The sequence below is a fragment of the Crinia signifera genome, chromosome 5 (assembly GCF_055691185.1).
Source record: "Crinia signifera chromosome 5, ASM5569118v1, whole genome shotgun sequence".
In the NCBI taxonomy this organism is placed as follows: Eukaryota; Metazoa; Chordata; class Amphibia; order Anura; family Myobatrachidae; genus Crinia; species Crinia signifera.
In genome coordinates, this window is record NC_139221.1 from 332,165,526 (window position 1) to 332,192,736 (window position 27,211).

Below are 27,211 nucleotides of genomic sequence, written 5' to 3' on the forward strand. Positions count from 1 at the left end.
GCCAATCACCTGCAGGCCCCAGTACTTCTCTGTATGTCCAGCCAATTACCTGCGGGCCCCAGTACTTCTCTGTATGCACAGCCAATCACCTGCGGGCCCCAGTACTTCTCTGTACGCCCAGCCAATCACCTGCGGGCCCAAGTACTTCTCTGTATGCACAGCTAATCACCTGCGAGCCCCAGTACTTCTCTGTATGCCCAGCCAATCACCTGCGAGCCCCAGTACTTCTCTGTATGCCCAGCCAATCACCTGCGAGCCCCAGTACTTCTCTGTATGCCCAGCCAATCACCTGCGGGCCCCAGTACTTCTCTGTATGCCCAGCCAATCACCTGCGGGCCCCAGTACTTCTCTGTACACCCAGCCAATCACCTGCGGGCCCCAGTACTTCTCTGTATGCACAGCCAATCACCTGCGGGCCCCAGTACTTCTCTGTATGCCCAGCCAATCACCTGCGGGCCCCCCGGGACATCTCTGTACACCCAGCCAATCACCTGCGGGCCCCAGTACTTCTCTGTACGCCCATCCAATCACCTGCGGGCCCAGTACTTCTCTGTACGCCCAGCCAATCACCTGCGGGCCCCAGTACTTCTCTGTACGCCCAGCCAATCACCTGCGGGCCCCCAGGTACTTCTCTGTACGCCCAGCCAATCACCTGCGGGCCCTAGTACTTCTCTGTACACCCAGCCAATCACCTGCGGGCCCCAGTACTTCTCTGTACACCCAGCCAATCACCTGCGGGCCCCCCGGGACATCTCTGTACGCCCAGCCAATCACCTGCGGGCCCCAATACTTCTCTGTACGCCCAGCCAATCACCTGCGGGCCCCAGTACTTCTCTGTATGTCCAGCCAATCACCTGCGGGCCCCAGTACTTCTTTGTATGCCCAGCCAATCACCTGCGGGCCCCAGTACTTCTCTGTATGTCCAGCCAATCACCTGCGGGCCCCAGTACTTCTCTGTATGCCCAGCCAATCACCTGCGGGCCCCCCGGGACATCTCTATACACCCAGCCAATCACCTGTGGGCCCCAGTACTTCTCTGTATGTCCAGCCAATCACCTGCGGGCCCCAGTACTTCTCTGTACGCCCAGCCAATCACCTGCGGGCCCCAGTACTTCTCTCTATGTCCAGCCAATCACCTGCGGGCCCCAGTACTTCTCTCTACACCCAGCCAATCACCTGCGGGCCCCAGTACTTCTCTGTATGTCCAGCCAATCACCTGCGGGCCCCAGTACTTCTCTGTATGCCCAGCCAATCACCTGTGAGCCCCCCGGGACTTCTCTGTACACCCAGCCAATCACCTGCGAGCCCCCCGGGACTTCTCTGTACCCCCAGCCAATCACCTGCGAGCCCCCAGGGACTTCTCTGTACACCCAGCCAATCACCTGCGAGCCCCCCAGGACTTCTCTGTACACCCAGCCAATCACCTGCGAGCCCCCCGGGACTTCTCTGTACCCCCAGCCAATCACCTGCGAGCCCCCCGGGACTTCTCTGTACACCCAGCCAATCACCTGCGAGCCCCCCGGGACTTCTCTGTACACCCAGCCAATCACCTGCGAGACCCCCGGGACCTTCCATCACATGCGGTCCTTTATTTGTGGCGGATCGCATGTTCCCCGCCCAGCCCTCCTCCAGGAGGGAGGTCAGAGGTCGGACCTGCATGCCGGCCCGACCTCCGACTCAGGCCCGGTGCACATGGACGCACACATTGGACCTGAGGGGACATCACACTGACCTGATTTGGGCCAATTTCCCGGCCAGTTCCCTCAGGAATGGGTGAAATTGGCCCAAATTAAGGTAGTGATAAAGCAGTACCTGCCCGTGGTGACTTGATTACATCGCTAGGGGATACGGCCATAGGTCGTCACAAGCATTAGGACGACAATGGGATGGTCGACAGTCAAAAGGGTGTGGAGTATGAGGAGTGCAGTGGCTCCATACCTCCCAACATTTGGAGACACTGGGGCGGGACAGGGTGCGCGCCTTCGTTGTGCGACAATTTTGTGGGGCGTGGCCTAATGGAAAAGGGGTGTGTCCTATACTTGTGGCGCTGTCGTGAGGCCACGCCCCGTTTCTGTGAGCTGCTGGCCAGCCCCTCTGCCTGCAAGAATAGACGCTGTGCGCATGCAGGGTGGGATTCCCAACTGCCCCCCTTCCCCCCCGCCGCGGGACACTGCCGGCAGCGGGAGGGATGCAGCAATGTCCTTAAATAGCGGGACAGTTGGGAGGTATGCATGCGAGGGGACACGGTTCCATGTCAACTGTGTCGACATTAGGGACAGAAAAAGTGAAAAACTAACGTCGTCCTTCCCATTGTCGACCTGATGCTTGTGTCGACCTTCCGACCTTAGCCATGTCAACCTGTTTCAGGTGTTGACCCAATGGCCCATCACTAGTATCTGCTTATATTATTCCATTTGCTCTTGTACATTGTAGACACTGATGAATGTGCTGTTCTGGAGCCCCCTTGTGGACTGTACGCTAACTGCACAAACACTGCTGGCTCGTTCGTCTGCCGCTGTCATCGGGGTTTCCTAAAAGGACCAAACGGCTGCGAGGGTGAGAAGCTGGTACTTATATTACTCACAGTGTACTCTGCACCCAGCAAGTGCTATGTCTCCGCATACAGGGGCCACAGGGGCAACTGCAGATCATATACAGTAGCACCCTCTGCTCATTCATAGTCCCACCTCATGCCCCCCAGGCCCTTCCTGCACTGAGAAAGCACACAGAGCCCCCTACCCCTCCTCCTATAAACCTGGGGAGACCTCCGGTGCACTAATCCACCAGTACTACATACCTCCCAACATGACCAATTCCATTAGGTACCAAATGCTCTGTTCCTGGACCCCCCTGGTAATGTAGGATTGCCGGCACCTGTGTTGTACTAGTTCATTTATATTGCCCCCATACACGGTCCGTTTTTTCGGTCCGTTCTGTACTTTTAAAGTACACTTCAGATCAGATTGCATCCCTATTGCATGCAGTGGGCATGCACTGCGATCCGATCCGATGTGTACCTAGTACAAAAAGTAGGTGCAGCCAGGGCTGGCAACAGAAATCTTGGGGCCCGGTACACTGATATCTCTGGGGCCCCCCCAACGAAACACCCAGATTTTAATAACATTGAATATGTTTTTATTATTAGAAAAATGATAATTAATATTCACTATGCAATATAATTGGGCAGGGCAGATGGGAGGACGCAGCATTGGTTCGTCCTATGGTTAGCTGTGTTGTGTGATGTCACTAGTAGCCGATCAGGTGACCAGACTGAGGGGGTTACTGGGGGGTCCATGTAAATTTCCTTCCAGGAAGCCAGGTGAGCAGACAGCACCTTTATAAAATATTGCTAGGGCAGCACTGCCACAGCCATGCTTACATCCCCTGAGCCCCTCAGAGCCTTGGGGCCCGGTACGAATGTCCCCTTTGACCCCCCCCTGTCGCCTGCCCTGGGTGCAGCACATACTTTTTGTACCGTACTATGTGATGCGCGGGAGCGCGCATAGTACAGAACGGAGCCGGACACAACAGACCGTGTATGGGTGTCAGCACAGGTGCCAGCAATCATATAAATAAGAGGGAAGTCCTAGAACAGAGCATTTTGTAATTACTGGAATGGGTCATGTTGGAGGGTATGCTACAATGCATCATTGTGATCCCTGTTTATGACAAATTATACCTTATAGACTCCAGTCCCTCTTTTGCGTCCCACCCAGGACTGGCATCCCATCAGCCCCCCTGGTGGTAGCACAGGTTCTCAAACTCTGTCCACACAGTGCATGTTTTGCAGGTCTCCTCACAGAATCACAAGTGAAAAATTAGCTCCACCTGTGGATCCTTCAAAATGTGTCAATGAGTAATGAGTGCACCAGTGCACCTGCCGGGTGACCTGGAAAATGTGAACTGTGTGGGGTCCGGAGGACCGAGTATATATAAGATGGTGGAATAAGTACCTGTGTTTGCAGACAGGTGGCGCTGCTGAGGAAGGTTGGTATTACTGGCGTGTGCTACCATCTTACAAACAACGCCATACCAAAGTTCAGATTGATTCATGGGTTAGTTTTTATCCACCACGACAATGCACCGGCTCCCTCATCCGGAATTGTTGCGTCCAAATTGCATGAATTGCGCTATGAATTGACGCCGCATCCACCGTACTCGCCTGACTTGGTTCCCTGCGACTTCTTTCTGTTCCCTAACCTGAAAACGTGGCCCGCTGGAAACAATTCATACAAGGAGGTCACCGGCGAGACAGAAGCCTACGTGACTTTGACAAATCGGATTTTTTAGGGGGTTTAAAAAAATGGCAGGAACATTGGGAACAGTGTATGGCTGTGAAAGGAGATTATGGCGAAAAATAAATAAAAATGTTTGTGAAAAATATTCATCTTCATTCTTAACACAGGTACTTCTTGATCCACCATCGTATATATAGAAATTAGGGCGGAGTGAAAAAGTTGAATTTGAGATCTTCAAAATCGGGAAAGTTGTGACCTGACCTGAATAAGAAACGTACAAAAGCATTTTGATCTGAGTCAATATCTTCTGTTCTGGCAAGAGGCCTGAAGTCTCACTTTTTGGGTGAAAATAACGAAACCTATGAAGATGCTCCGATGTAGTTATATTATGTCAGGATGTCTTAGAGTGGTTTATTAATATACTATAGATTAGTAATAAACAGTACGAGCTTGTCCTAGTGCAAAGTGACTGACTGGTGGGAGAAATAATCCCTGATAACTGACCCATTTTCATGGTCACAATTGTGAATATTGTGTGTTTTCTCCTGAAAGTGTTTATAACAGAAGAAGCACAGGGCCGTAACTAGGGGGGGGCTGGGGGGTCACGCGCACCGGGCGCTGGAGGTGAGGGGCGCTGTGAGGTCCGGTGACAGGTATGTCCGTCCATCTCCTACTAGCGCGGCTGCAGGAAGCGCTGATGACTTCGAAAAGACTTGCCGGACGCTGATTGGCTGAATTCAGCCAATCAGCGTCCGGCAAGTCTTTTTGAAGTCATCAGCGCTTCCTGCAGCCGCGCTAGTAGGAGATGGACGGACATACCTGCGGCTTCAACGGTGAGAGGACTGTGCGGGGAGGGGGGGGGGTCTCCGGCGCCAGGGACAAGGCGTCATTTGGTCGGTCCCCCTGTCAGCTGCTAACTAAGCAGCGGGGAATAAACGCTGTGCGCATGCGCACAGCGTCTATTCCCGCAGCCAGGGGGCTGGGGGCATGGCTAGAGGCTCACAGAGCCTCTGGGTCATGCCCCCATAGCGGCAAAATGGGGGCGTGGCCTCGCGGGAGAGCAGCGATTATAGGCCACGCCCCCAAATTAGGCCACGCCCCCCGAAAATTTCGGCGCGCCTCCGGCGCGCAGCAGCATCAGTAGGGGGTGGGGGGGCACCAAAAGACTGCCTTGCCCCAGGCGCCGGAAACCCTAGTTTCGGCCCTGCAAATACTGTAAATGGAATTTCAGTGACACTGTGTGATATAACACTGCATAATAGCCCTTAATCAGACCTGATCTCAGTACAAATTTGTTCTCAAAATGGGCAAAAAAATGCTGCACTGCAGGTGGGGCAGATGTAACATGTGCAGAGAGAGTTAGATTTGTGCAAGTTATTTTGTTTCTGTGCAGGGTAACTACTGGCTGCATTTTTTTTACACTGCAATTTAGATTTCAGTTTCAACACACCCCATATACCCCAAATGTAACTCTCTCTGCACATGTTACATCTGCCCCACCTGCAGTGCAGCATTTTCTTGCCCATTTTGAAAACAAATTTGTACTGCGATCAGGTTTGAATAAGGGCCAAAAGGCAGTGATACAACAGTTCACAGAAAGCCTCATTACCTTTCCACTAGTAATGTCCGACCAACCTTCTATATTACAGGACATTAGCACATATGGAGTAAAGCTGATTATATTTTCCGCAACCTTATATGAAGTTAGGAATGTTTTGTGATAGTAATGAAAATCAAGTATGTAAAAAAAAAAACCCTGCACTGTTTTTTTAAATCTATAAATTAAAAAAAAAAAAAACAACATACCATTTAGCATTGTATTACTGTTGTTAGCGCCCTAACAACAGTAATACAATATGGGATAGTGAGAAATGAGCAGAGCAGATGAATTATTTGCTGTCACACTGGGTACAATAACATTAGGGACGGAGTAATTGCCTGCGAGGAATCAGAGAGGGTACCATTGGGTGGGTGACGGCGGTGGCCCTTTATACTGTACCATGGGGCAGATAACCACTGTGCGCTGATCATGTCCCTCCCCTGTCAGACATGGACGAATGCCAGGTGGCTGAGGTGATTGGACTGCAGGCCTGCCCCCCACGCTCCACCTGCCACAACACCCTCGGCTCCTTCAGCTGCACCTGTGACCTGGGCTTTGTCTTTGGGCTGGACGGCAAGCAATGTGTGGGTGAGTAACCAAAGGCTATGTCCCAATATGGCCGACTCCTAAAGAGGTGATATTGGGCCCAGCAGCGTGGAGAAGGCCATTATATACTCCGGTGTGGTGGGATCTGCACAGCCGTCACCAACATGCACTATTGGGAGATAAACCCAATCACTAGCACCCAGGGGTGTCTCAGTGTCACAGAGATATTAGTCCATCTCACATAATGGCTGCCTCCAGTGGCGACAGCGTGGCCCATTATCCAGTAACGCAATGGGGGTCTCAGGAACGGCTGGGAGCTCATAATGGGAATGAAGGGTGATCATTATTGGGAATAGTATAAGAAGTTCAGTGTTTGCCCCGATTTGCTGGGGAGCATGTTTACCACAATATAGGGGGAGATGTGCTAAGCCTTGGAGAGAGATAAAGTATCAGCCAACCTGCTCCTAATAGTTATCTGTCAAACATAGCCTGTAGAATGGCAGTTGGGAGCTGATTCACCTCTACTTTATCTCTCTGAGGTGTCTATGAGACATTAGGTGCAGCTTGGATGTGACCCCCATTATCACCCCCCCCCCCCCTTAATCACATGGACCTGCAGTATATCAGGAGACACGTATGTACAGCAGCCCGTGACTCATATGACACTCACGTGTAACATGCATTTTCCGGACAGATGTTGATGAGTGTGCGTTTGAGGAGAAATGTCGCCGGGAGTTGGGGAACACGTGTGTGAACACGGAGGGGAGTTACCGCTGCAGCTGCCAGTCAGGATTTCTGGAGTCGGGGGTCTCCTGCCTCGGTAAGTGGGGTGCTTGGCCCCTTATCTTGCCTTCATTGTGTGTTGTCAATGCTTGGCAGAGAGAACTGGGGTAATGGGGTGCTGGGGGTAATGGGGTGTAAAATTGGAAGGAGAGAAAAGAAGACTCTTTTTGTGGGGCACTCTTTGTATTCTGTTTCAATTAAAACTTAGCTTTTAATGTATTCAAATAAGATAAAGTCGACATACATAGACAGACAAACAAATAAACAAATAGTCCGAATCTGTACAGATAGGGATACACTTTGATTTTGCAATGAGCTTCTGAATTATAGGCTATGCAAAAATGTATTTAGTAATCAATATTGTGTCTGGACAAGAACTGTATAATTCTTCTGCACAGCTAATTGCTGTTAAGTGCTGAAATTTGCAGTGAGCTTTTTTTAAAAATTGCTGTGCAAATAACAAGATTAAGTTCTATGTCAGTACAAAATATATGGTTGTTGTGATGAATCTAGCAAAGCTATTTGCTGTTTGTGCTAGAGATCGTCTGAAGGTTTTGTAAAAACTTTTGACAGGGAAAATTTCCCTCCTTAGACTGCATATTTGATGATAACTGCTACTGAGCGTTTATAATGAGGTGTCAGATTTTTGGAATAATTTTCCTAAGAGTATACTCTATCAGGTAGTGCCTGCTAAGAGTCTCTCATGTCAGAAATGCTCCAAAACACATCATTATAAGCTCCCGGTCTCAAAAAGTCACTTTCCACATATATGCTTATAGTAACTGTGAGGGATTAGGCCTTAATACAGAATGATTCACTGTACACATAAATTTTTGTATATCACAAAAAATGCTCCACTTCTATTTTTAAAGTTCAAATGACCAATATCTTACTGTGCAACAGACCACTAGATAATTAGTTCTTATATCACAGAGCACCTGGCTCTCACCATTGCACAAAGGAAAGAAAGAAAAGTCTGGTCAATGAATTGCATTGGTTATACAGACTAGCGTAGTAGATTGTTGCAATCAATTGTATCAAAAAAGTCACAGTGTCAGTAAATTGTTGCAATGGGTCGTATCACAGAGGTCTGAGTATTTATAAATTGCTACAAATAATTGTAACAGCACAATTAGTTGGTAATCCTGGTCTCACAGCAATGACCTTCTAGCGAGTCAGATTGGATTCACTGTTATCTCTGAGTCTTGCATACGTGCATTGGGCTCAGGATGAGAGAGTCCGTCTCTGTGCTATAGGGTCAGGAGAGATAGAGTAATGGCACTTCTGCTGTTGGGGAAACTGCGGGAGAAATGCCCTGTTATGCTGACATTGCAGAGCAATAAGCCACGCAGTATCGCCAATGAGAGAGTGTCGGAAATATAGGTGACAGTTTTAAGAGCAAAGTTAAACAATATTTAATGTGGAAAGGATATTTTTAAAGTAACTCACGTGGAACAGGTGCCACCTTCTGCTTTCAGTAAAGTCTTGCTCCTGCAGCGGACTTTAGTAATGAGAGAGGATAGGCACAGGTTCACAATGTGGTGCTACTTTAAAAATATCCTTTCCACATTAAATATTGTTTAACTTTGCTCTTAAAACTGTCACCTATATTTCCGACACTCTCTCATTGGCGATACTGCGTGGCTTATTGCTCTGCAATGTCAGCATAACAGGGCATTTCTCCCGCAGTTTCCCCAACAGCAGAAGTGCCATTACTCTATCTCTCCTGACCCTATAGCACAGAGACGGACTCTCTCATCCTGAGCCCAATGCACGTATGCAAGACTCAGAGATAACAGTGAATCCAATCTGACTCGCTAGAAGGTCATTGCTGTGAGACCAGGATTACCAACCAATTGTGCTGTTACAATTATTTGTAGCAATTTATAAATACTCAGACCTCTGTGATACGACGTATTGCAACAATTTACTGACACTGTGACTTTTTTGATACAATTGATTGCAACAATCTACTACGCTAGTCTGTATAACCAATGCAATTCATTGACCAGACTTTTCTTTCTTTCCTTTGTGCAATGGTGAGAGCCAGGTGCTCTGTGATATAAGAACTAATTATCTAGTGGTCTGTTGCACAGTAAGATATTGGTCATTTGAACTTTAAAAATAGAAGTGGAGCATTTTTTGTGATATACAAAAATTTATGTGTACAGTGAATCATTCTGTATTAAGGCCTAATCCCTCACAGTTACTATAAGCATATATGTGGAAAGTGACTTTTTGAGACCGGGAGCTTATAATGATGTGTTTTTGGAGCATTTCTGACATGAGAGACTCTTAGTAGTAGTAGTAGTAGTAGTACGTTTATTTATAAGGCGCCGCAAAGTGTCCGCAGCGCCGTACATAGCAAACAAAAAAAAAAAAAAATTACAAGGTAACGTACAGGGTGTGTTGAAAGATACAGTATAAATAGCGGTATAGCTGGTAGAACTAAAATCAGCATCAGTTCAGAAGTAGGTGTCAAAATTGTCAAGGAGACTGAAGATGAAGTAGAGGAAGGGGAGAACAGGACAGGAGCACAGGTGAGGTAATGAGGTAGGGTGAGTACATGAGGAAGGAGGGCCCTGCTCATAAGAGTTAACATACTAAAAATAGGTGGGTGGACGAACGAAATACAATAGGATAAGAAGGAACGGAGGGGAACGGAGGCAGGATAGGAGGATCAAAAGAGGTTAGGAGGAGGGATTGGCTAGTCGAAAAAAGTGGGTTTTGAGGGAGCGCTTGAAGGAGGTAAGGGAATCAGATAGCCTGATGGGTGGCGGGAGGTTGTTCCAGTGCAGGGGGGCAGCGCGAGAGAAATCTTGGACACGGGAGTGGGAGGAGGTGATTAGGTGAGAGGTCAGTCGGCGGTCAGCGATGGAGCGAAGAGGACGGGAGGGAGTGTGGATAGAGATCAGTGAAGAGAGGTAAGGAGCTGTGGAGGAGGAGAGAGCCTTGTAGGTGGTGGTGAGGAGTTTAAAGAGAACTCGGAAAGGAATGGGGAGCCAGTGAAGAGATAAACAGAGGGGGGAGGCGGAGGTAGAGCGGCGTGAGAGGAAGATGAGCCTAGCAGCAGCGTTAAGAATGGATTGGAGAGGTGCGAGGCGGGTGAGAGGTAGCCCAGAGAGAAGGATGTTGCAGTAGTCAAGGCGGGAGATGACAAGAGAGTGAATGAGAAATTTGGTCGCGTCAGTGGAGAGGAATGGTCTGATGCGTGAGATGTTGCGTAGGTGAAAGCGGCAAGACTGTGAGAGAGCACGAATGTGGGGGGTGAAAGAGAGGGAGGAGTCAATGATGACACCGAGGCAGCGCGTTTGGGCGGTGGACGTGATCTCGGTTTCACCAATGCTGATGGAGATAGTGGGAGAAGAGGGGATGTTCGGGGGATGGAAGATTAGAAGTTCAGTTTTAGCCATGTTTAGTTTCAGGAAGCGTTGGGTCATCCAGGCTGAGATGGCAGTGAGGCATTCGGAGACCTTGGACAGAAGTGATGGGGATAAGTCGGGGGAGGAGAGATAGATTAGGGTATCATCAGCATAAAGGTGGTAATGAAAACCATAGGAGCTGATAAGGGTGCCCAGTGAGGTGGTGTAGAGGGAGAAGAGGAGAGGGCCAAGGACTGACCCTTGGGGAACACCGACTGGCTGGGGGGTAGTAGGAGAGGAGGAGCTCGGAGTGGAGACGGAGAAGGAGCGATCGGAGAGGTATGAGGTGAACCAGGAGAAGACCGTGCCAGTGATGCCAAAGGAGCGGAGGGTGTTGAGCAGGAGAGGGTGGTCAACAGTGTCAAAGGCAGCCGACAGATCAAGCTGGATGAGGATAGAGAAGAGGCCTTTGGATTTAGCTGATAGTAGATCGTTAGTGACTTTGGTCAGGGCAGTTTCAGTGGAATGTAAAGGGTGGAACCCGGATTGGAGGGGGTCTAGAATGGAGTTAGCAGTAAGGTGGCTTAGGAGACGATTATAGGTCAGACGTTCTAGGAGTTTGGAGGCAAAAGGGAGGAGGGAGATGGGCCTGTAGTTGGATGGAGAGTTGGGGTCCAGATTAGTTTTTTTGAGAATTGGGGAGACAAGAGCGTGTTTGAAGGAGGAAGGGAAGATCCCAGAGGATAGGGAAAGATTAAAGAGGTGAGCCAGGTGAGAGCAGACTGATGGACTGAGACGACGGATAATATTGGAGGGGCACTACCTGACAGAGTACACTCTTAGGAAAATTATTCCAAAAATCTGACACCTCATTATAAACGCTCAGTAGCAGTTATCATCAAATATGCAGTCTAAGGAGGGAAATTTTCCCTGTCAAAAGTTTTTACAAAACCTTCAGACGATCTCTAGCACAAACAGCAAATAGCTTTGCTAGATTCATCACAACAACCATATATTTTGTACTGACATAGAACTTAATCTTGTTATTTGCACAGCAATTTTTAAAAAAAGCTCACTGCAAATTTCAGCACTTAACAGCAATTAGCTGTGCAGAAGAATTATACAGTTCTTGTCCAGACACAATATTGATTACTAAATAAATTTTTGCATAGCCTATAATTCAGAAGCTCATTGCAAAATCAAAGTGTATCCCTATCTGTACAGATTCGGACTATTTGTTTATTTGTTTGTCTGTCTATGTATGTCGACTTTATCTTATTTGAATACATTAAAAGCTAAGTTTTAATTGAAACAGAATACAAAGAGTGCCCCACAAAAAGAGTCTTCTTTTCTCTCCTTCCAATTTTGTATATTTCGGACTCAGGGGAGCACCGCCAACATATAGACTATTACCCCATACAGGGACTTCACGCTTTACAAAAAGTTGGTATCAGGCAACCCAGGCCAAATCCCACCTTAAGGAGTGAAGGGGGTCTCTCTTGACCCAACTCACACCGGGTGGGTAAAACCTTGTGCGACTCCCACAAACCTCTCTCTCCTAAGGTAATGGGGTGTACTCAGACACAGAACAAGGCTGTAACTAGGGTAATGTGATACATAATGTAAGGAAGGGGGCGCTGTCGATTGCACCTGTCTATTAACTGTAATTAGTTTAACATGTAGCTATCTCTTGCCACCCCTATCTCCTCCATGGGTAAATCCCCCTCCAGTCGCTGCACCTACAGTCACATCTTTGTGTGTATATGACATATATTTAACAATTCTGGCAGAATCAAGATTCGGACCCATCACCTGTTACACTGGAGATAAACACCTTACTGATGGAGCTCATTTGCTCCTGCATAGGAAACACGAGAATTATATCTATGTGAAGCATTGGGCGTGGAACACTGTGGGCACGTTGGGTGCTGCATGCCACAGACGCCATCACTGTGAATCCCCGCGTGTGTCGGGTGAGTCTGCTCTCCGCACACTTTCATAACTGATGTCTGTCCTGTCTCCTCAGATGTAGACGAGTGTGAGAACAATCCTTCCATCTGCTCTGGAATCGGCGTGTGCGAGAATGTGGTTGGAAGTTACCGGTGTCGCTGTCGCGCTGGTTACCGTGGCAATGGAACGTTCTGTGAAGGTGGATATTACAGTGGAGAGTAGAGGACACGGCGTGGTCTTTTACCCAGACACTGCTCAGCACGGCACGGCATGGTCTTTTACCCAGGCACTGCCCAGCATGGTGTTGTCTCTTACCCAGACACTGCTCAACATGGCACGGCGTGGTCTCTTACCCAGACACTGCTCAACATGGCACGGCATGGTCTCTTACACAGACACTGCTCAGCACGGCACGGCGTGATCTCTTACCCAGACACTGCCCAGCATGGTGTTGTCTCTTACCCAGACACTGCTCAACATGGCACGGCATGGTCTCTTACCCAGACACTGCTCAGCATGGCACGGCGTGGTCACTTACCCAGACACTGCATAGCACAGCGTGGTCTCTAACCCAGACTCTGCTCACCAAGGCATGGCGTGGTCTCTTACCCAGACACTGCTCTGCACGACACGGCGTGGTCTCTTACCCAGACACTGCTCAGCACAGCGTGGTCTCTTACCCAGACACTGCTCAGCACGGCGTGGTCTCTTACTCAGACACTGCTCAGCACGGCGTGGTCTCTTACCCAGACACTGCTCAGCATGGCACGGCGTGGTCTCTTACCCAGACACTGCTCTGCACGACACGGCGTGGTCTCTTACCCAGACACTGCTCAGCACAGCGTGGTCTCTTACCCAGACAATGCTCAGCACGGCGTGGTCTCTTACCCAGACACTGCTCAGCACGGCTTGGTCTCTTACCCAGACACTGCTCAGCATGGCACGGCGTGGTCTCTTACCCAGACACTGCTCTGCACGACACGGCGTGGTCTCTTACCCAGACAGTGCTCAGCATGGCACGGCGTGGTCTCTTACCCAGACACTGCTCTGCACGACACAGCGTGGTCTCTTACCCAGACACTGCTCAGCACAGCGTGGTCTCTTACCCAGACACTGCTCAGCACGGCGTGGTCTCTTACCCAGACACTGCTCAGCACGGCGTGGTCTCTTACCCAGACACTGCTCAGCATGACACGGCGTGGTCTCTTACCCAGACACTGCTCAGCACGGCATGGTCTCTTACCCAGACGCTGCTCAGCATGGCATGGCGTGGTCTCTTACCTAGATGCTGCTCAGCATGGCACGGCGTGGTCTCTTATCCAGACGCTGCTCAGCATGGCATGGCGTGGTCTCTTACCCAGACGCTGCTCAGCATGGCATGGCGTGGTTTCTTACACAGACGCTGCTCAGCATGGCACGGCGTGGTCTCTTACCCAGACACTGCTCAGCACGGCATGGCGTGGTCTCTTACCCAGACACTGCTCAGCATGGCACGGCGTGGTCTCTTACCCAGACGCTGCTCAGCATGGCACGGCGTGGTCTCTTACCCAGACGCTGCTCAGCGCGGCACAGCGTGCATAGTTTAACAATATCAATGGCCAGTCGCACTATTGCCATTGATGCCAATAGCAATGATGGTCATCCCTAAATCATGAGTACATACAGTGTATATATATATATATATATATATATATATATATATATATATATATATACAGAGGTTATTTATGTATGGATTCTGAGCGTACAATTATGTGCTCTATTTACAGACGAGAACGAGTGCACTTCTGGAAAACACGGCTGTGACACCAACGCCCGATGTGGTAATGTTATTGGCTCCTATTTCTGCCAATGCTACCAGGGATTTATTGGAGATGGCCACAGCTGCTTAGGTGAGGATGTGTGTGTGTATATACTCTGTATACTGATCTTAGGTGTCTCAAATAACCTCTAAATAACTATGTACCTCACAGATGTCACCTGTCTTCCATCATATTCAACTTTCCATCAATTGTTCTTAAGCATCTGTCACAATCTATAGCAGAGATCCCATGTGTCCTCAATTAACCAACACTCTCCATCCCAGAGATCCATGTGTCCTCCATCACCCAACACTCTCCATACCAGAGATCCTCAGTGTCCCCCATCACCCAACACTCTCCATACCAGAGATCCTCGGTGTCCTCCATCACCCAACACTCTCCATACCAGAGATCCCATGTATCCTCAATCACCCAACACTCTCAATCCCAGAGATCCTCTGTGTCCTCCATCACCCAACACTCTCCATACCAGAGATCCTCTGTGTCCTCCATCACCCAACACTCTCCATACCAGAGATCCCATGTATCCTCAATCACACAAAACTCGCCATACCAGAGATCCCATGTGTCCTCGATCACCCAACACTCTCCATCCAAGAAATCCATGTGTCCTCCATCACTCAACACTCTCCATACCAGAGATCCTCTGTGTCATCCATCATCCAACACTCTCCATACCAGAGATCCCATGTATCATCCATCACCCAACACTCTCCATCCCATAGATCCATGTACCCTCCATCACCCAACACTCTCTATACCAGAGATCCTCTATTTCCTCCATCACCCAACACTCTCCATACCAGGGATCATCTGTGTCCTGCATCACCCAACACTCTCCATACCAGAGATTCTCTGTGTCCTCCATCACCCAACACTCTCCATACCAGAGATCTCATGTGTCATCAATCACTCAACACTCTCCATCCCATAAATCCATGTGCCCTCCATCACCCAACACTCTCCATACCAGAGATCCTCTGTGTCCTCCATCACACAACACTCTCCATACCAGAGATCCCATGTGTCCTCAATCACCCAACACTTTCCATCCCAGAGATCCATGTGCCCTCCATCACCCAACACTTTCTATCCCAGAGATCCATGTGTCCTCCATCACCCAACACTCTCTATACCAGAGATCCTCTATTTCCTCCATCACCCAACACTCTCCATACCAGGGATCATCTGTGTCCTGCATCACCCAACACTCTCCATACCAGAGATCCCTTGTGTCCTTAATCACCCAACACTTTCCATCCCAGAGATCCCATGTGTCCTCAATCACCCAATACTTTCCATCCCAGAGATCCATGTACCCTCCATCACCCAACACTCTCTATACCAGAGATCTCATGTGTCATCAATCACTCAACACTCTCCATCCCATAAATCCATGTGCCCTCCATCACCCAACACTCTCCATACCAGAGATCCTCTGTGTCCTCAATCACCCAACACTTTCCATCCCAGAGATCCATGTGCCCTCCATCACCCAACACTCTCTATACCAGAGATCCTCTATTTCCCCCATCACCCAACACTCTCCATACCAGGGATCATCTGTGTCCTGCATCACCCAACACTCTCCATACCAGAGATTCTCTGTGTCCTCCATCACCCAACACTCTCCATACCAGAGATCTCATGTGTCATCAATCACTCAACACTCTCCATCCCATAAATCCATGTGCCCTCCATCACCCAACACTCTCCATACCAGAGATCCTCTGTGTCCTCCATCACCCAACACTCTCCATACCAGAGATCCCATGTGTCCTCAATCACCCAACACTTTCCATCCCAGAGATCCATGTGCCCTCCATCACCCAACACTCTCCATACCAGAGATCCCATGTGTCCTCAATCACTCAACACTCTCCATCCTAGAGATCCATGTGCCCTCCATCACCCAACACTCTCCATACCAGAGATCCTCTATTTCCTCCATCACCCAACACTCTCCATACCAGGGATCATCTGTGTCCTGCATCACCCAACACTCTCCATACCAGAGATCCCTTGTGTCCTTAATCACCCAACACTTTCCATCCCAGAGATCCCATGTGTCCTCAATCACCCAATACTTTCCATCCCAGAGATCCATGTACCCTCCATCACCCAACACTCTCTATACCAGAGATCTCATGTGTCATCAATCACTCAACACTCTCCATCCCATAAATCCATGTGCCCTCCATCACCCAACACTCTCCATACCAGAGATCCTCTGTGTCCTCAATCACCCAACACTTTCCATCCCAGAGATCCATGTGCCCTCCATCACCCAACACTCTCTATACCAGAGATCCTCTATTTCCCCCATCACCCAACACTCTCCATACCAGGGATCATCTGTGTCCTGCATCACCCAACACTCTCCATACCAGAGATTCTCTGTGTCCTCCATCACCCAACACTCTCCATACCAGAGATCTCATGTGTCATCAATCACTCAACACTCTCCATCCCATAAATCCATGTGCCCTCCATCACCCAACACTCTCCATACCAGAGATCCTCTGTGTCCTCCATCACCCAACACTCTCCATACCAGAGATCCCATGTGTCCTCAATCACCCAACACTTTCCATCCCAGAGATCCATGTGCCCTCCATCACCCAACACTCTCCATACCAGAGATCCCATGTGTCCTCAATCACTCAACACTCTCCATCCTAGAGATCCATGTGCCCTCCATCACCCAACACTCTCCATACCAGAGATCCTCTATTTCCTCCATCACCAACACTCTTCATACCAGAGATCCCATGTGTCCTCAATAACTCAACACTCTCCATCCCAGAGATCCATGTGTCCTCCATCACCCAACACTCTCCATACCAGAGATCATATGTGTCCTCGGTGTGGTATAGGGTACCGAAAGTCTGGTTCCTGACAGTCATTAGCCCGACGTCGGGATCCTGACTGCCCGGACTCAGACAGCATAGTGAGCGCAACAAAGCCCCTTGCGGGCTCACTGGGCCTGAAAAGCTAAAGGTTTCTGAGCTGCCGGCACGGTGGCTCGCTACGCTCACCACCTATTCTATTTTTCCTCTGGGTCGTGGACCCCCATGAGGGAGAATAGCTGGTGGCCATCGGGCAACCGTCTGTCTGAGTTTTTACAGTCGGGATCCCGACGTCGGGTAAATGACTGTCGGGACCGTGTCTGGCACTCGTGTCCTCAATCACTCAACACTCTCCATCCCAGAGATGCATGTGTCCTCCATCACCCAACACTCTCCATACCAGAAATCTTGTGTGTCCTTAATCACTCAACTCTCTCCATCCTATTTATTTATTTATTAACAGTTTCTTATATAGCGCACACAGATTCCGCAGCGCTGTACAGAGCATAGTTATGAGCAAACACATAACAAATTACATTACAAGACAGTTTAGGACAAGTACATGGTTAATATGGATAGTTGCATCAGGGGACAGGACACTGAAGCAATTATCAGGGTGGCAGTGGTTTATATATTCTAAGAAAGGCACATGAGGAGAGAGGTCCCTGCCCGTGAGAGCTTACATTCTAAAGGGGAGGGTTAGACAGACTGGGGTGACACAGAAGGGGGAGAGGTGAGCATAAACAGGTTAGGATGAGAGATGGTCAGGTTTTATGCAGGAGGGTCGAAAGAGGTCAGCTTAGTGTTTGATATTTTAAGTCTAAAAAAGCGCTGGGTCATCCAAGAGTAGACAGCAGAGAGACAGTTGGAGATATGAGTTAGGATGGAAGGAGAACGATCAGGAAACGAGGGGTAGATTTTAGTATTTTCGGCATAGTGGAAGTCGAGGACATGTAGAGATAGAGAAGAGGGCCAAGAATAAAATAATCAGGGACACCTACTCTCAATGGAACAGCAAGAGAGGTAAAGTCATTAGAGGTACAGCATCCTAGAGGTCACATCTGTCCCCAATCATCTCACACACTCCATACCATAGATCCCATCTGTCCTCAATCATCTAAAACTCTCCATATCAGAGATCCCATGTGTCCTCAATGATCTAACACCCTCCATACCATAGATCCCATCTGTCCTCAATCATCTAACACTCTCCATCCCAGAGGTCTTATCTGTCACCAATCACCTCACACTCTCCATATCAGATATCCTATCTCTCCACAATCATCTCACACTCTCCATCCCAGAGTTCCTGTCTGTCACCAATCATCTCACACTCTCCATATCAGAGATCCTGTCTGTCCTCAATCATCTCACACTCTCCATACTAGAGATCCTGTCTGTCACCAATCACCAACCAGTGTTTATCTTACAGATCCTACCTCATGTGTGATATTCCTCCTCTGTTGTTCTTTCTTGCTGAGATATTGGTGAACCCATAATGTAGATGTCTCTTTTCTCTTCTGCATCAGACAGGGATGAGTGTTCTGTGGATAATGGAGAATGCCAGCAGCTGTGTGTGAACCAGGCTGGTAGCTTTCAGTGCCAGTGTCACCAGGGATATAAGCTGGTGGAAGATGGCAAGAACTGCACAGGTAACACTGACTCATGGACTTTCTGTTCCTTTCTCATGTCAGACGCCCAGTTGACTTGATTATCTGAGGTGGCCCTGTCTTATTGTGGTCGGTGGGCGCCCAGACTCAGACAGCATGGCGAGCACAACAAAGCCCCTTGCGGGCACGGTGGCTCGCCATGCTCGCCACCTATTCTATTGTCCCTCTATGGGGGTTGTGGACCCCCACAAGGGAGAATAGCCGGTGGCCGTCGGGAACCCATCTGTCAGTGTTTTAACAGTCGGGATCCTGACATCGGGTAAAGGACTGTCGGGATCTCGACTGTCAGGACTCCGTCCGGCACCTGTGGTCAGTGTCATGGTCAGATGCTGCAGTACTCAGCTAGGACAGAAGCCCATAACATTGTTATGTCTGGTGTCATCTCAGATATCGATGAGTGTGCGGTTGACAATAATGGCTGTCAGCAGATCTGCAGGAACACGCAGGGCTCCTATGAGTGTTCGTGTCAGACCGGGTTCCAGTTACATGTGGATCGCCGTCAGTGTGTGGGTAAGGCATCATTAGACCCCCAATGTATTAACATCCAGACCGATCAGTGATGATGCGAGTTGTCTATAGGAATTCCAAATATTCCTCTTCTAATTTACATGATCACCTTATGTGCAGCGCATAGGAGACCCTCATAGTGTAAGCTGGGGGGCAGGGATGACCTCTGATGGGCTGACACATCTATGGGGCCGTCTCATCACTTGTCAGTCAGACCTCCGGGACAGGGATGACCTCTGGTGGGCCGACACATCTATGGGGCCGTCTCATTACTTGTCAGTCAGACCTCCGGAACAGGGACGACCTCTGGTGGGCCGACACATCTATGGGGCCGTCTCATCACTTGTCAGACCTCCGGGACAGGGAAGACCTCTGGTGGGCCGACACATCTATGGGGCCGTCTCATCACTTGTCAGACCTCCGGGACAGGGACGACCTCTGGTGGGCCGACACATCTATGGGGCCATCTCATCACTTGTCAGACCTCCGGGAGAGGGACGACCTCTGGTGGGCCGACACATCTATGGGGCCATCTCATCACTTGTCAGACCTCCGGGACAGGGACGACCTCTGGTGGGCCGACACATCTATGGGGCCATCTCATCACTTGTCAGACCTCCGGGACAGGGACGACCTCTGGTGGGCCGACACATCTATGGGGCCATCTCATCACTTGTCAGACCTCCGGGAGAGGGACGACCTCTGGTGGGCCGACACATCTATGGGGCCATCTCATCACTTGTCAGACCTCCGGGACAGGGACGACCTCTGGGGGGCCGGCGCATCTATGGGGCCATCTCATCACTTGTCAGACCTCCGGGAGAGGGACGACCTCTGGTGGGCCGACACATCTATGGGGCCATCTCATCACTTGTCAGTCAGACCTCCGGGACAGGGACGACCTCTGGTGGGCCGACACATCTATGGGGCCATCTCATCACTTGTCAGTCAGACCTCCGGGACAGGGACGACCTCTGGTGGGCCGACACATCTATGGGGCCATCTCATCACTTGTCAGACCTCTGGGAGAGGGACGACCTCTGGTGGGCCGACACATCTATGGGGCCATCTCATCACTTGTCAGACCTCCGGGACAGGGATGACCACTGGTGGGCCGACACATCTATGGGGCCATCTCATCACTTGTCAGACCTCCAGGACAGGGATGACCACTGGTGGGCCGACACATCTATGGGGCCATCTCATCACTTGTCAGACCTCCGGGAGAGGGACGACCTCTGGTGGGCCGGCGCATCTATGGGGCCATCTCATCACTTGTAAGACCTCTGGGACAGGGACGACCACTGGTGGGCCGGCGCATCTATGGGGCCATCTCATCACTTGTCAGACCTCCGGGACAGGGACGACCACTGGTGGGCCGACACATCTATGGGGCCATCTCATCACTTGTCAGTCAGACCTCCGGGACAGGGACGACCTCTGGTGGGCCGACACATCTATGGGGCCATCTCATCACTTGTCAGACCTCCGGGAGAGGGACGACCTCTGGTGGGCCAGCGCATCTATGGGGCCATCTCATCACTTGTAAGACCTCCGGGACAGGGACGACCTCTGGTGGGCCGACACATCTATGGGGCCATCTCATCACTTGTCAGACCTCCGGGACAGGGACGACCTCTGGTGGGCCGACACATCTATGGGGTCATCTCATCACTTGTCAGACCTCCGGGACAGGGACGACCACTGGTGGGCCGACACATCTATGGGGCCATCTCATCACTTGTCAGTCAGACCTCCGGGACAGGGACGACCTCTGGTGGGCCGACACATCTATGGGGCCATCTCATCACTTGTCAGACCTCCGGGAGAGGGACGACCTCTGGTGGGCCGGCGCATCTATGGGGCCATCTCATCACTTGTAAGACCTCCGGGACAGGGACGACCTCTGGTGGGCCGACACATCTATGGGGCCGTCTCATCACTTGTCAGACCTCCGGGACAGGGACGACCTCTGGTGGGCCGACACATCTATGCGGCCATCTCATCACTTGTCAGACCTCCGGGAGAGGGACGACCTCTGGTGGGCCGACACATCTATGGGGCCATCTCATCACTTGTCAGACCTCCAGGACAGGGACGACCTCTGGTGGGCCGACACATCTATGGGGCCATCTCATCACTTGTCAGACCTCCGGGACAGGGACGACCTCTGGTGGGCCGGCGCATCTATGGGGCCATCTCATCACTTGTAAGACCTCCGGGACAGGGACGACCTCTGGTGGGCCGACACATCTATGGGGCCATCTCATCACTTGTCAGACCTCCGGGACAGGGACGACCTCTGGTGGGCCGACACATCTATGGGGCCGTCTCATCACTTGTCAGACCTCCGGGACAGGGACGACCTCTGGTGGGCCGACACATCTATGCGGCCATCTCATCACTTGTCAGACCTCCGGGAGAGGGACGACCTCTGGTGGGCCGACACATCTATGGGGCCATCTCATCACTTGTCAGACCTCCAGGACAGGGACGACCTCTGGTGGGCCGACACATCTATGGGGCCATCTCATCACTTGTCAGACCTCCGGGACAGGGACGACCTCTGGTGGGCCGACACATCTATGGGGCCATCTCATCACTTGTCAGTCAGACCTCCGGGACAGGGACGACCTCTGGTGGGCCGACACATCTATGGGGCCATCTCATCACTTGTCAGACCTCCGGGAGAGGGACGACCTCTGGTGGGCCGGCACATGTATGGGGCCATCTCATCACTTGTAAGACCTCCGGGACAGGGACGACCTCTGGTGGGCCGACACATCTATGGGGCCGTCTCATCACTTGTCAGACCTCCGGGACAGGGACGACCACTGGTGGGCCGACACATCTATGGGGCCATCTAATCACTTGTCAGACCTCCGGGACAGGGACGACCTCTGGTGGGCCAACACATCTATGGGGCCATCTCATCACTTGTCAGACCTCCGGGACAGGGACGACCTCTGGTGGGCCGACACATCTATGGGGCCATCTCATCACTTGTCAGACCTCCAGGACAGGGACGACCACTGGTGGGCCGACACATCTATGGGGCCATCTCATCACTTGTCAGACCTCCGGGAGAGGGACGACCTCTGGTGGGCCGGCGCATCTATGGCGCCATCTCATCACTTGTAAGACCTCCGGGACAGGGACGACCTCTGGTGGGCCGACACATCTATGGGGCCATCTCATCACTTGTCAGTCAGACCTCCGGGAGAGGGACGACCTCTGGTGGGCCGGCGCATCTATGGCGCCATCTCATCACTTGTAAGACCTCCGGGACAGGGACGACCTCTGGTGGGCCGACACGTCTATGGGGCCATCTCATCACTTGTCAGACCTCCGGGACAGGGACGACCTCTGGTGGGCCGACACATCTATGGGGCCATCTCATCACTTGTCAGACCTCCGGGACAGGGACGACCTCTGGTGGGCCGGCGCATCTATGGGGCCATCTCATCACTTGTCAGACCTCCGGGACAGGGACGACCTCTGGTGGGCCGGCGCATCTATGGGGCCGGGAGAGATTAGACGATGGTGGTGTGGGTGTTAGGGGGTAGAAGTAGAAGGTGGCATGTTGACAATGTAGGGTGTAAAGGACACACTTTGGGGCCGATTCAGGATCGCTATTAGTAGCCCTGATGGTCAGGTTTTTCACATGTGCAAACCGTGACAGTGAATTGGCGATTAGCGCACTTGCCAGGCTGCTCGCTGTGGGTAGGGAGGGCGGTTATAGATGAGGGCAGACACAGGTCCGGACCAGAGGAATACCCAAATGTTTTATAGGCGTCTCCATAAAATCCCTGGGCATTCCCCGGGTACGGGGTCGGGCCGATGACATCACAGGACGTCAGTCGCTGTTCTAGTGCCCGTAGAGCAGACTGACTTTTATTTGCCAAGGCAGGAGAAATCGTACGATGGATGGCGACCGGGCGTCGGCTGGCAAAAACTTAGCGAGCGGTGGTGAATAACCCCCTCTATGTAAATAGGGCCACTTTAATTCCCAATCTGCCCTTCGGTCCCAGCTGATATTTAGCACTTCCCGGCATTTGTGTGCCTACGTTTATTGTTCCCGGGGCCACACACCTGGAGGACCACATTATTGAGGGACAGGAACTTTGCTCCTAGTAAGGACGGGACCTGATAGGTGACGTATTAGTAATCTCTGAGCGTCTGGGTGACCCTGGTGTATTACTAACATAGGGCTCAGAGTCCTCCCAGGCTGATCATTTACTCTATAAGGAGACTCCACACAAGCCGGGAGCAGGGATACAAAGTTCTGGTTTGATGTCTCTGCGGCCACAGTAATTATCGGTGTATGCGTCTATCTTCCATGCGCAATTAGATATTTTTTCAAAGACTTTGTGAGAAGTTGAAGAAATTGGATTAACTTTAATCCATGTGCCCAAAATCTAAATTTTGGGGCTTGGCGGCCCATTTGTCAATAATGCACAACAAAAATACACAGTATAGGTTGGTATAAATGTGTTTGAGTGACTTACCCGGCACCCCTATTCGTGTGCTAGGTCCATGTTGTCAGTCCAGCAGGTTCTGGGTCTGCGCCACCTGTGCGTCACGCAGTGCGTGTCATCGGTTGTAACGCCGTTCCCGCATCAGAGGCGCCTCACAGCGTGCATAGATGGATTTAAAGAAAATGATAAAGACCCAGATTTTCTTTGAGGCCTTTAGACTGTAAGGAATCTAGGGCGAGATTTATTGTGTTTACCGTTTTTCCGAAAATGCGATTTAAACTCAAATCGCCATATATCGCCGTTTTTTAAAATTGCATTTTTTTCCAGAATTCGCATTTTTAATGAGGTGTGTATTCCGGCATGAAAAGTGCGAGAAAGTGTGATGTAGGGCGATTTTCGGGATGAAAATAGAGATTTTTTAGTCATGAAAAGGTGCGATTTTTTTAAAATGTGCGATTTTGTGATGAAAAAAAAAATAAAAAAATTGGCGTGAGGTCCCCCCTCTTGGACGTAACCAGCCCCGGGCTCATTGAGCCGGACCTGGTTCCAAAAATACGGGGGACAAAAAGCGTAGGGGTCCCCCGTATTTCTGAAACCAGCCCCGGACTCTTGGACCGGTCCTGGTTCCAAAAATACAGGGTACAAAAAATCTGGGGGTCCCCCATATTTTGAAACCAGCACCGGGCTCCAACAGCCCCCAGTGTCATGCCACAGCCGGGGGACACTTTTTACACAAGGTCCCCCGGCCGCACCATGAGCACCGTGGCTGGTCAGCCTTGGACGGGGTACCTGGAGGAGTGGGGACCCCCCCAATAAAGGGGTCCCCCCCCCAGGCTTCACCCGTCCAGGGCTGAAGCCCGGGGCTGTCACCGGCGTCCCTGGCCATTGGACGCCGGCCTGATATGGTTAAATTGTCATTCCTAACATTGCTTAATACAGGAGAACTGCAAGTGCCAGCAGACTTCCCCCGCAGGCTGGGACTTGGAGAACCACAAGTCCCAGCATGCGGGGCATTAATGGGTCCGCTGGGACTAGTAGTCCACCTGTAAAAAGAATGTTAAAAGAAAACACACACACAGAAAAGTACAACTTTATTACACACACACACAAACACCTCACTTTTACACCGCTATACATACCGATCCAGGATCCAGCGCTGGTCTCTCTGCAGCAGAGCCGGACAGCCTGCACTGACAGCGGCCTGAACCGGCTTCCTCCGATGCAGCTAACAGCTTCTGTCGCGCTGTCCCAGCGCGACACAGGCTGAGAGCGTGATTAGGCGATGCGTCTCCATGGAGACGCATAGCTCAGCCCTGATTGGCTGAGCTATGCGTCTCCATGGAGACACATAAGCCGGAGACGCTCTCAGCCTGTGTCCCAGACTCAACCAGGGAAACAGGGAATACCATCCCAGACTGTTTTGTGGATGCAGGGAATATCATCCAAGACTGGCCCAGGGATACAGGGAATACCATCCCAGACTGGCCCTGGGATACAGGGAATACCATCCCAGACACCCAGGGAAACAGTGAATACCATCCCAGACTTACCCAGGGATACAGGGAATACGAGAATACAGGAAATACAATCCCAGACTCAACCGGGAATACAGGGAATACCATCCCAGACTGGCCCAGGGATACAGGGAATAACATCCCAGACTCAACCAGGGAAACAGGGAATACCATCCCAGAATGGCCCATTAATACATGGAATACCATCCCAGACTCACCCAGGGAAACAGTGAGTACCATCCAAGACTGGCCCTGGGATACAGGGAAAACCATCCCAGACTCACCCAGGGATACAGGGAATACAATCCCAGACTCACCCAGGGAAACAGTGAATACCATCCCAGACTGGCCCTGGGATACAGGGAATACCATCCCAGACTCACCCAGGGATACAGGGATACAGGGAACAGATATTTTTATTTATAGCAAAAGTAAAAAGAAATCATGAACATAAATCCTATCTGACAATTCACATACCTCCCAACTCTCGCGCTTTCTGCAGAAATGTCATGGTTTTTGGGGATGTTCCCACTTTCCGCCCAAGGCGTGGAAGGGGGGCAGTTGGGAGTCCCCCAGCCTAAAACAATGCAGAGGAGTGAAAAAGGGGGCCTGGCCGGAGGACACAAAGTCCCGCAAGGTCACGCCCCCTTTTTGGGCGCGTGCATGGCTCTGCCACACGTGTGTCCTGATTATCGAGACACAGATGTTGGGAGATATGGAACAGACGCGGGCAATGATAGCGCACAGACGCAGGCAATGATAGAGTACAGACGCGGGCAATGATAGAGTACAGACGCGGGCAATGATAGCGCACAGACGCAGGCAATGATAGAGTACAGACGCGAGCAATGATGGCGCACAGACGCAGGCAATGATAGAGTACAGACGCGGGCAATGATAGCGCACAGACGCAGGCAATGATAGCGCACAGACGCAGGCAATGATAGAGTACAGACGCGGGCAATGATAGCGCACAGACGCAGGCAATGATAGCGCACAGACGCAGGCAATGATAGAGTACAGACGCAGGCAATGATAGCGCACAGACGCAGGCAATGATAGAGTACAGACGCAGGCAATGATAGCGCACAGACGCAGGCAATGATAGCGCACAGACGCAGGCAATGATAGAGTACAGACGCGGGCAATGATAGAGTACAGACGCGGGCAATGATAGCGCACAGACGCAGGCAATGATAGAGTACAGACGCGGGCAATGATAGCGCACAGACGCAGGCAATGATAGAGTACAGACGCGGGCAATGATAGCGCACAGACGCAGGCAATGATAGCGCACAGACGCAGGCAATGATAGAGTACAGACGCGGGCAATGATAGCGCACAGACGCAGGCAATGATAGCGCACAGACGCAGGCAATGATAGAGTACAGACGCAGGCAATGATAGCGCACAGACGCAGGCAATGATAGAGTACAGACGCAGGCAATGATAGCGCACAGACGCAGGCAATGATAGAGTACAGACGCGGGCAATGATAGAGTACAGACGCGGGCAATGATAGCGCACAGACGCGGGCAATGATAGCGCACAGACACGGGCAATGATAGCGCACAGACGCAGGCAATGATAGCGCACAGACGCAGGCAATGATAGCGCACAGACGCAGGCAATGATAGAGTACAGACGCAGGCAATGATAGCGCACAGACGCAGGCAATGATAGCGCACAGACGCAGGCAATGATAGAGTACAGACGCAGGCAATGATAGCGCACAGACGCAGGCAATGATAGCGCACAGACGCAGGCAATGATAGCGCACAGACCTGAGGCGGGTAATGATAGAGTACAGACGCGGGCAATGATAGCGCACAGACGCAGGCAATGATAGCGCACAGACGCAGGCAATGATAGCGCACAGACGCAGGCAATG

At 50.9% G+C, this 27,211-nt stretch overlaps 1 protein-coding gene across 1 annotated transcript in view; it reads left to right on the forward strand.

The window, feature by feature from the left end:
* The window catches only part of LOC146005834 (uncharacterized), a 150,751-nt gene that overhangs the window by 77,173 nt on the left and 46,367 nt on the right, over window positions 1-27,211 (forward strand). The window contains exons 6-12 of the mRNA XM_083145262.1: window positions 2,434-2,556; window positions 6,286-6,426; window positions 7,079-7,204; window positions 12,556-12,678; window positions 14,249-14,371; window positions 18,681-18,803; window positions 19,209-19,331. Coding sequence (XP_083001388.1) covers window positions 2,434-2,556; window positions 6,286-6,426; window positions 7,079-7,204; window positions 12,556-12,678; window positions 14,249-14,371; window positions 18,681-18,803; window positions 19,209-19,331 — 882 coding nt within the window. The remainder of the gene's footprint in view (window positions 1-2,433; window positions 2,557-6,285; window positions 6,427-7,078; window positions 7,205-12,555; window positions 12,679-14,248; window positions 14,372-18,680; window positions 18,804-19,208; window positions 19,332-27,211) is intronic.